The sequence below is a fragment of the Phyllobates terribilis genome, unplaced genomic scaffold (assembly GCF_046119375.1).
Source record: "Phyllobates terribilis strain yellow unplaced genomic scaffold, ASM4611937v1 Scaffold_8__6_contigs__length_399053987, whole genome shotgun sequence".
Taxonomy (NCBI): Eukaryota; Metazoa; Chordata; class Amphibia; order Anura; family Dendrobatidae; genus Phyllobates; species Phyllobates terribilis.
The window spans coordinates 53699913-53711973 of NW_027362768.1; the positions used below are offsets into that span (position 1 = coordinate 53699913).

A 12061-nucleotide genomic window follows, 5' to 3' on the forward strand; every position below is an offset into this window, starting at 1 on the left:
GGGACAAGTTGACGTTTTTATTGGTACCATTTTTGGGCAAGTGACATTTTCTGATTGCTTTCTGTTCCAATTTTTGGGAGGCAGAATAAATAAAAACCAACAATTAAGGAATTTTTTTTATTATGCCGTTCTGCGTGTGGTAAAATGATAAAGCAGCTTTATTCTTCGGGTCAGTACGTTTTCAGCCGTACTACATTTATATATTTTTTTATGTTTTGGTGCTTTTACACAATAAAAACTTTTATTGAAGAAAAAAATTATGCATCGCTTTATTCTGAGAGCTAGAACTTTTTTTATTTTTCAGCTGATGGAGCTTTATGGCGGCTTGTTTTTTGCGGAACAAGATGACGTCTTCAGTGGTAACATTTTTATCGCGTTCTATTTCTTTTTTTCCCAGTGGTATGATAAACCATACTTTGCTACTACATTTTTGTTTGTTTTTTAATTTACAGCGTTCACTGAACGGTTAACTAGTGTGAGACTTTCATAGATCGGGTTGTTATGGACACTGCAATACCAAATATGTGTATTATTTTTTTTTTTTTTTTTTTTTTATTTTTTAACACAAATGTGTATTTATTAGGGTAATATTTATTATTTCTATACATTTAAAATTATTTTTTTTTTACCTTTTTTTAAACTATTTTACTTAGTCCCTCAATGGGACTTTCACTTTTTTCACAGGTATGATTCACTGTGAGCATGGTCTCAGAATCTTTCCGTAGCTTGGTGACCCGGGGGTCGTCGTGACGACCCCAGTTCACGATGGCAACTATCGGGCCCCCGCAATGATCTGAAGGCAGAGGGAGTTAACCAGGGGAGGTGCTGACACCGCTCCAGGCTGTTTAGTGCAGGGGCTAAGCCACTGGCAGCGCTGAACCCCTGCTCTGATCGGGACAGAGGTGCTGATATTTCAGCATCTCATGCGTGATAATGCCGTGATCGGTCAATCAGTGAATGACCGATCACAGCTATCTAGGTGTGGGGACCACTGACACGGGTCCCCACACCTCCTCCCGTGCCGCTCAGCTGTCCCTGACAGCTGTTTGCACTGAACTGTCACTGTGACAGTTCAAAGTTATGACGGGCATAGCACGGCAGGGAGTGGAAGTTGACATGCTATGACAGTCATTGAGCGTTATGGGGTTAACCCCTTTACAGCCTGTGCCGTATTTGTACGCACAAGTCAGCTGACGTGCCCGCAACAGCCGCGGGTGGAATCGCGATCCACCCGCGGCTGTTAATGTTAAATGCCACTGTCAATCTGACAGCGGCATTTAACATCGCCGCACCATAAGTGCGTCACTTACGCCGCCCACACACACGCGCCACATGATACATACACGCCAGTCACACGCCAGTCACACACTAGCCACATGATACATACACGCCAGTCACACACACTAGCCACATGATACATACAGACCAGTCACACACACACACACACACACTAACCACATGATTCATACACGCCAGTCACACACACTAGCCACATGATACATACACGCCAGTCACACACACTAGCCACATGATACATACACGCCAGTCACACACACGCCACATGATACATACACGCCAGTCACACACACGCCACATGATACATACACGCCAGTCACACACACGCCACATGATACATACACGCCAGTTACACACACGCCACATGATACATACACACCAGTCACACACACGCCACATGATACATACACGCCAGACACACACACGATACATACACGCCAGACACATGATACATACACGCCAGTCACACACACTAGCCACATGATACATACACACACTAACCACATGATACATACACGCCAGTCACACACACACTAGCCACATGATACATACATGCCAGTCACACACACGCCACATGATACATACACGCCAGTCACACACACTAGCCACATGATACATACAGACCAGTCACACACACACACAGACCAGTCACACACACACACACACACACACACACTAACCACATGATTCATACACGCCAGTCACACACACTAACCACATGATTCATACACGCCAGTCACACACACTAGCCACATGATACATACACACCAGTCACACACACGCCACATGATACATACACGCCAGTCACACACACGCCACATGATACATACACGCCAGTCACACACACGCCACATGATACATACACGCCAGTCACACACACGCCACATGATACATACACGCCAGTCACACACACGCCACATGATACATACACGCCAGACACACACGCCACATGATACATACACGCCAGACACACACACACACACACGATACATACAGGCCAGACACACACACACACTAGCCACATGATACATACACGCCAGTCACACACACTAGCCACATGATACATACACGCCAGTCACACACACACACACACTAACCACATGATACATACACGCCAGTCACACACACACTAGCCACATGATACATACACGCCAGTCACACACACGCCACATGATACATACACGCCAGACACACACACACATACACGCCAGTCACACACACACTAGCCACATGATACATACACGCCAGTCACGCACACACACACTAGGCACATGATACATACACTCCAGTCATGCACACACACACTGGGCACATGATACATACACGCCAGTCACGCACACACACACTAGGCACATGATACATACACGCCAGTCACACACACTAGGCACATGATACATACACGCCAGTCACGCACACACACTAGGCACATGATACATACACGCCAGTCACGCACACACACACACACACACACACTAGGCACATGATACATACACGCCAGTCACGCACACACACACTAGGCACATGATACATACACGCCAGTCACGCACACACACACACTAGGCACATGATACATACACGCCAGTCACACACACACACACACACACACACACACACACTAGGCACATGATACATACACACACACACACACACACACTAGGCACATGATACATACACGCCAGTCACGCGCACACACACACACACACACACACACTGGGCACATGATACATACACGCCAGTCACGCGCACACACACACACACACACACACACTAGGCACATGATACATACACGCCAGTCACGCACACACACACACTAGGCACATGATACATACACGCCAGTCACGCACACACACACACACTAGGCACATGATACATACACGCCAGTCACGCGCACACACACACACACACACACACTAGGCACATGATACATACACGCCAGTCACGAGCGCACACACACACACACACTAGGCACATGATACATACACGCCAGTCACGCACACACACACACTAGGCACATGATACACACACGCCAGTCACGCACACACACACTAGGCACATGATACATACACGCCAGTCACGCACACACACACACACTAGGCACATGATACATACACGCCAGTCACGCACACACACACTAGGCACATGATACATACACGCCAGTCACGCACACACACACACACTAGGCACATGATACATACACGCCAGTCACACACACACACACACACACACACACACACACACACACACACACACACACACACACACACACACACACACACACACACGCCCGTCACGCACACACACGCCAGGCACATGATACATACACGCCCGTCACGCACACACACGCCAGGCACATGATACATACACGCCCGTCACGCACACACACGCCAGGCACATGATACATACACGCCCGTCACGCACACACACGCCAGTCACATGATACACACACACACACACGCCAGTCACATGATACATACACACACACGCCAGTCACATGATACATACACACACACGCCAGTCACATGATACATACACACACACGCCAGTCACATGATACATACACACACACGCCAGTCACATGATACATACACACACACGCCAGTCACATGATACATACATGCCAGTGTATGGGGTTTGGTACTCACTCAGCCGCTTTTGAGGTAGTCACAGTTTCTTTAAAATGTCCAAGGTGAGTTTATTCGGACTTCATAAACTACACTCTCCAAGTAAATGAAACATTGTCCGGCACAAAGTAACCAAACACTACCTTATCTGGCACAAAGTAGCAAAACAAGAAAACAGTCCATACAGTGCTGCGAGTTCACCCGCTCACAGTCAGTGTCCTGTAGCACATGCATGCTGGAGGTCTCCACACCTCCAGCCACAGACGCTGAATGAGACACTTGGTCTCCATTTTATACACAGGCCCTGGGGTGGGGATATGTGAGCAGGCAATCCCGCCCAACTCTTATGACTGCTGGTAAAAACAGGCCCTGACACGCCTATTAACCCTCTCAGCACTAAACGTGCTGGATCATGCTTTCCCGGTTTTGCATCACCGAAGCTACCAACCTGGGTGATGCATGTCTTCCGTCAAGGACCTTTTCGGCGGCCATCTTACATACCCCCCCTCTGCCCAAAGCCGAGGGGCTTTGATTGATTTATATTGCTTTTTTTGTTCATCCACGTTGCATTTTGTTAATTGATAAAATAAACTATTAACACTTCTAGCTTTGAAATCTTTCTTAGGCCATGTTCACATATCTTGTTTTTTTCAGCGTTTTTTTTTTTCTGCAGCAAAACCTGATCTCTTGCCAGGAACTTGTTCAGGATTTTTCTTGCTTTTTTTTTTTTTTTTTGGTGTGTTTTTTCAGCGTTTTTTTTCACTATCTTTTTGTCTCTTTTATGCATGTACATAAAGTTCAGTGAAAAAAATAATCTCATTCTGGTTTTGGCACAAAAATCGTTTAAGAACCTGACATCTGCATTTTGGTGCTTTTTTTTCAAGGTTTATACGCCACCCATTACTTCCAATGGGTGAAAAAAAAGCTGAAAGAAGTGACTTGCTCTATTTTGAAAACAAACCTGTTGTGTGCATGAGATTTCTGGAATCTCATAGACTTTGCTGGTACTGTAAAACGCAGCTGAAAATTTGCATTAAAAAACGCATCAAAAAACGCTGAAAAAGCCAAGATGTGTGAACATAGCCTTACTTTACAGGATTTTGTCCACACCCGCCTAAGACTTTTGCACAGTAATGTATATGATGAGAAAACACCACATGGACCGCAGTGCTGTAGAGGGGGTGTTCCTTCCTAGTTACTAAGTGACTAGTGAAATCATCACCGTGGTACCCACAGAAGTTAGACCGCCATTGTCCATGATACAGGCAGTCTAATCACAGCAAAGGTGGTCAGGGAATGGTTTTCATTATTGTATAGCAGTTTACCAATCCCCAGTCCTTGGCCCCCAACACATCATGTTTTCAGGATTTCTTTAGCAATACATAGGTGATGGAATTATTATTAAGGATTCAGAAATTGCCACAGTTTCCCTCTCTATGGGAATGTAAGTCATAGAAAGTTGAATAAAATGACACCTTGATATCTGTAATCCGATGTCTTATTTCAGAGAAATCCACATTTTTCTTAGATTTTAACAGCTTATTTACATTTTATGTGCCGGACACTGATTTGCATGAAAATCTGCCTCCAGAGCTTACTATAAGGCCGGGGTCATACGAGCGTAGATTCTTTCATGCTAGGGAATCAGATCAGTTATGTAAATGACACTCCGATCAGTCTGATCAGAGTTTGAGCCGAGTGTCACCTTGTGATCCAATTCTCTCGGATGAGGAGAAGATGTGGAACAAGATGTTCTACATTGTGTGAGTCCGCGGAAATTGGACTGCACTCAGATGACATCTTGAGTGCATGCTGATGTTTTCCACGCACCTAAAGTCTTGAATGGGTAAGTGCAATCCAATTTGGGCAGCAACTCACAGCATGCTGCGATTTTTTTTTTTTTTTTTTTTTTTTTTTTTCAATGCAGAATCGGCATGAGAGAAAAAAACGCTGGTCAGCACTGCCTCATAGTATAATATTAGTCTGAATGCTATCTGATAAAACAGATAGCACTCATCCAATGTATACGCTTATGTGAGCAATCCCTAAATGAAAGGGGCGTTAACCGTGTGAGACATGTAAAGACTCACTGTCTGCTCTCCTCATTTACATGTCTCACACTGGTATCTCCCCCTTTTATTTATAGTTAGTTTTGAAGGCAGATTCTCATGCAGATCTGTGTCCGACCCATAGATGTTAACAGCTAATTTACATATTAAGAAAAATCTGGATTTCTCTGGAATAAGACATTGGATCGCAGATACCAAGTTATCATTTCATTCAACTTTCTATGACCTGTATGACAATATAGATGATTTAGAAGGGTTCATTTGTACTGACAGATTCCATTTAACTAACAGAAAATCAAAGGGTATAGGTGAGTAAGCTTGAGAGTAGGGGGAGGAGTGGTATCTCTCAAAGTATGTACATACCATGAAACTCTTGATGGATTACGGGCTTATATTAGAGAGTAACATTTTCCAGAATTTTGGAATACACACGTGGTCAAAATTGTTGGTACCCCTCATTTAATGAAAGAAAAACCCATAATGGTCACAGAAATAACTTGAATTTGACAAAAGTAATAAATTAATTACATTGCTTTTCAACTCTGCTTCCATAGAATTTTAAAAAAAATTAAACTCCTGAAATAGGCCTGGACAGAAATGATGGTACCCCTGAAAATAATGTCACAAAAGGGACATGTTAAATCAAGTTGTGTCCACCAATTAGCATCACAGGTGTCTACAATCTTGTAATCAGTCAGTAAGCCTGTATATAAGGCTACAGATACTCACTGTGCTTTTTGGTGATATGGTCTGTACCACACTCAACATGGACCAGAGGAAGCAAAGGAAAGAGTTGTCTCAGGAGATTAGAAAGAAAATTATAGACAAGCATGTTAAGGGTAAAAGTTATAAGACCATCTCCAAGCAGCTTGATGTTCCTGTGCCTACAGTTGCACATATTATTCAGAAATTTATGATCCATGGAATGTAGCCAACCTCCCTGGACGTGGCCGCAGGAGGAAAACTTATGACAAATCAAAGAGACGGATAATACGAATGGTAACAAAAGAGCCCAGGATAACTTCTAAAGAGATTAAAGGTGAATTTCAAGCTCAAGGAACATCAGTGTCAGATCGCTCCATCCGTCGTTGTTTGATCTAGCGTGAACTTCATGGGAGACGACCAAGGAGAACACCATTGTTGAAAAAAAAACATAAAAAAGCCAGACTGGAATTTGCCAAACTACATGTTGACAAGCCACAAAGCTTCTGGGAGAATGTCCTACGGACAGATGAGACATAAATGGAAGTTTTTGGCAAGGCACATCAGCTCTATGTTCACAGATGGAAAAATGAAGCATATCAAGAAAAGAACACTGTCACTACTGTGAAGCATGAAGGAGGCACTGTTATGTTCTGGGGCTGCTTTGCTGCATCTGGCACAGGGTGTCTTGAATCTGTGCAGGGTACAATGAAATCTCAATCAAGGGATTATAGAGAGAAATGTGCTGCCCAGTGTCAGAAAGCTTGGTTTCAGTCACAGGTCATGGGTCTTGCAACAGGATAATGACCCAAAACACACAGCTAAAAACACCCAAGAATGGCTAAGAGGAAAACATTGGACTATTCTGAAGTGGCCTTCTATGAGCCCTAACCTAAATCCTATTGAGCATCTTTGAAAAGAGCTGAAACATTCCGTCAGGGAAAGGCAACCTTCAAACACGAGACAACTGGAGGAGTTTGCTCATGAGGAGTGGGACAAAATACCTGTCGAGAGGTGCAGAAGTCTCATTGACAGTTGCAGGAATCGTTTGATTGCAGTGATTGCCTCAAAAGGTTGTTAAACAGAATATTAAGTTAAGAGTACCATCATTTCTGTCCAGGCCTATTTCATGAGTTTCATTTTTTTTTTAAATTCTGTGGAAGCAGGGCTGAAAAGCAATGTCTGACTTTCATTTGTTCATTTTCAAAGATTTTTAATTTATTATTACTTTTGTCAGATTCAAGTTATTTCTGTGACCATTGTGAGTTTTTCTTTCATTAAACAAGGGGTACCAACAATTTTGACCACATGTGTATATGTGGGTTCCCAGGCTTATTGGAAGATGCAGGCTTTACTTGACGACAGTGACGCTGTTGCTTAAGAGTGGTAGATTCCAGTTTTGTACCCAATAATTGAGTGAGTTGTCCTTTGGAAATAGGCACTTAGATCCATATATGATGGTCTTACCCAAAAGTCAAGTTCTGGTCTCAAATACTAACCCTGGAAAAGAAAATCTTGCACTGTTTTTTTCTCTTAATGTTCCAACTATGCAGAAGAGAAGAGGAAGAAACAGATATATTAATATCTTACCTTTTATCCAGTCCTAATATAAATAATGAACTTTTTTAACGAGGTCTAAACTGTCTCCATTGTTATAGCATTGTGAATTGAGGTGCTAATATGTATTTTCTTTCTTTACAGTATGCCGTCATGCATAGTGAATGGATGTAACAGCTCCTGGAAGATTAAAGATCCCGATTTAGTTCTGCATTCCTTTCCAAAGGACATAAATATCATTAAAAGATGGCTGTTAGAGACACAGCAAGACTTCGGAGACTTAGATGCCATGTGTCAAAAAATTTTCATTAGTGCAAAAGGAGCCTTTCGTATCTGCTCCAAACACTTTAGTTTTGACTGTTACGAAGTCAGAGGAAGAACTCGATGTTTGAAAAAAAATGCCCTCCCGACCATATTTCCATCAGAGTCATGTGTCAATAAAACCTCAAAATCCAAAAGTGTAAAGAAAGATGAGAGACCAATGAGCAGTTTTGCTGGCATTGATCGCTTTGACCATTTATACGCTCGATCACCATCTCTTTCGTGTCCTAATACCATATCTGTGTCCATCGCTTCTTCTTCTGATCTGATTGATGTTGATTCCGAACAAAGCTTATTAGAAGACCATGCATTGACATTTATAGAGTTACCAATACACAAGTCTTTTAGAGAGCCTCGTAGCAGAGGGATCACAAGAAAGGCTACCCGCACGTGTCATACTAGATCCATTGGTACGATGACTGAATTTTTCCCAGGCCAAGTTCATAAGTCCACACAAACAGATCCATTAATTGGCACAAAAAACAAGAAAGTAATGGCCAATATCTCCAAATCAAATAAATCACTGGGTATACAATGTCATGTAGTCGAAGAAGCAATTCGTGGCACCCTCATAAGTAGTACAACTTCTGAAAATAGCCTGAACCAGGAATCACCTCATGTTTGTGCATCAAATGCCCCCCAGGTGTGGATTGCACCCATACCCCCAAAATCCAGAAGAGTTATCTGCAGGCAATTAGAAAGACAACATCCAATATTTTATATGATATAGAAGGCATTTTGGAGTGATCAGTTTGAAGACCAAAATGTTTATCCTGTATTTGGAGGTCATCTGATCAATACAGATATGGCTAAAGAGGACTATTGTATATGGAAGAGAATCAGAAATGTCAATATAATAAAATATGAGCTATAAATTATGTTACATACAATGTAAACCTCCTGGCAAGCATAAATGGCTAATAACTGCCAGAATCCAGACGTGTGCTGTATTCTCATAATCCAACATTGGACCAGTCTACCTTGAATGCACGCCAGCTCGCAGTTGCATCCTTTTTTTCTTAAGCATTTTGTTATTTAATATCCCAACTATTCATTCATAATGTTTGCTTGTGTTATTAAGTTTGTTGTTCGTTCATCTTGGAGTGAAATATTGGCTTGTAAGGAAGGAAGAGTCCCTAATAAACTTTAATTTTCCAGTTTAGCAGTTTTCTAATCATCTTCCCACCACACTGGATACCTATACAGGTGCAAGTCTCTGCTTTCAGTCTAAGGAGATCCATAGGACATAAGAAAATATTAATGGCCAAACCATTTTTTTCATGATTGACAATATACCTGTCACAGGACATTACCCTTTCATATAGAACTATTTTTGCCCTATACTGAAATCCATCTTGTCAGGGTTCCACAGGGACGACACCGGGGAGATCACACAATATCTCACCGCTGCCGTCACTCTGTCAGGATTTTGTCAGGGATTCGCGAGCACACGATCCCGACTACTCACTACTTCGGTATCGGTAAGCGACCAGTGAGCGTATGGCGTCACACCTCCGGATTCCAACACATTGAATATGTGAATATTCCCTCTTACAGTCACTGTCATCTTCACGATAGCCCAATTATTATTTGCTGCAACGACCGTCCAGATTTGAAATATAATTCAGGCCTGGTCGAGCACCTGTGTTCTGATAGCGTATATGGCTTCGGTGAAGTGAACGATTACGGAGCAAAAGAAGCAGAACTATTACATTTTATATTTAGTCCAAAAGGCAGTGTTATGAAAATATGCAAAGATTTTACAAAAGGGGACATTACAATACAGAATATACAGTTACACAAGATAAAGAGGGTTAACGAAGACTTGCGTACTATACAGATCGCAGAGATGATTACATTTAGCTGGAGGAGGGCAACCCCACTTATTGATTTGACTGTTATCAAACAGGATCCGTTGCTTATAGTCTCTATACCCCCCTGGCAGTGAATGTGGATCAATCTTCAGTTGCATCTTTTATGCCAAAGAGAGGACCTGCCCACACGCCCCCTTGTGTTGACATCATGTGGGCTGCGCTCCACCCTTCATGTTTTTATTAAAAACTCAAACTTCTTTGATAACTCCTCACTTGTTGATTACAGAAGACCGAAAGTGGTGCCATATTTTCCATTATGAATTTACCTTCATTTAGAGACCACACATAGCGTGGTTGTCGTCTGCTATTTTGTTACTTTTGCGCCACAGCCCCCCAGAGGGGTTTACAGCGACAGGAAAGTATCCATATTGTTCCTTAGCTGACCCTGTCACTAAAAATATGGGTCCCATTATTATCAGAATTATGGAACTTGAGATATTCCATATTTCGTATCGGTGCCGGTCGGACTGGGGCTTCGGTAAAATTCCCTTTGACGTCCTGGGAACCAAGCTTCAACAGCTAGATGTAAATTGTCACGGGTCTGTGTCTAATTATCCCATGCCTCTGCCAGGGGAAAATGCACTCACATTTTAATTGGGTTGGTAGAACCTCTCTTGTGCCAGCATTTGTTTAAGCTGCTTCTGCTGTGGGTGATAATTTGCAGAAAGATCTCTCTTCTCTTGTGACAAATAGTGGATAAGGGAGGGGTGAGAGGGGCTTCAGAGAGAGAGAAAAATCCTTAATATTTTTCTTAATATCTCCATGTCATCTCCCCCTTTTTGAGGTGGCGTAGGGGCTGGTTTACAGATCGCCCCTTAAGCCTACCTCCTGGCCCACGCTTCCTGCTGATGCGACAAGCTGTGGACCCAACTCGATCCAACTGGATCCACCACTCTGACCGACTGGGGATCCAGCTTTCCGATCACCCTTACAGGTTCGGGGTACATTTTCCCCACACCTCTGACCAGCTATGGGTACCTTCCTCCCATACTCCCGACAGACAGGGACACACACCTTTCTGTTGCCTTGCCCGGTTGTGGGGCCTACCTTTTCACCTGTCACTTTTACCTTGGAAGCTGTGCTCACTATGGGGGAGCTAAGACCGGCCAGGTCACAGTCCTTTGTGACACTGGTCGGTGGCACAGGACCAATTTCCCTATGACCCCTGTGTTTCTCCCGATCTTTTCTCATCACCTCTGGAGCCGTGCTAGTCATGGGGCAGCTACCACGGACCATGTCACTATCTGGCGTGACACTGGTCACCTGCATGGGACGATCTGCTTCCTGGTGTCCATGCCTGCTTTCCTTACACATAGCACTTATACTGGCTCGCTTTAGGGGATCCTCAGCAGCATCACCTCGCGGGGTGAGGTGGCTGAGTTCCCCTTTACCACAGCACACACTTTTATTATACATCATATTGACATTTTTGACAGTGGCATTACAGTTATATGAAAAAGTTTGGGCACCCCTATTAATCTTAAGCTTAATGTTTTATAAAAATTGGTGTTTTTGCAACAGCTATTTCAGTTTGATATATGTAATAACTGTTGGACACAGTAATGTTTCTGCCTTGAAATGAGGTTTATTGTACTAACAGAAAATGTGCAATCTGCATTCA

The 12061-nt window shown here is 43.1% G+C and overlaps 1 protein-coding gene across 4 annotated transcripts in view; it reads left to right on the plus strand.

The window, feature by feature from the left end:
* Positions 1-10560, plus strand: part of LOC141156694 (uncharacterized) — a 55508-nt gene extending 44948 nt beyond the window's left edge. For 2 of the 4 annotated variants that reach the window (XM_073642962.1, XM_073642963.1), the window contains exon 3: positions 8390-10553. In XM_073642962.1, the coding sequence (XP_073499063.1) occupies positions 8391-9296 (906 nt within the window). In that variant the 5' untranslated portion in view covers position 8390 and the 3' untranslated portion in view covers positions 9297-10553. Of the gene's footprint in view, positions 1-8389 lie in introns of all 4 variants that reach the window. The other 2 variants (XM_073642961.1, XM_073642964.1) reach the window with 2 other exon arrangements.
* Positions 10561-12061: the final 1501 nt, after the last annotated feature.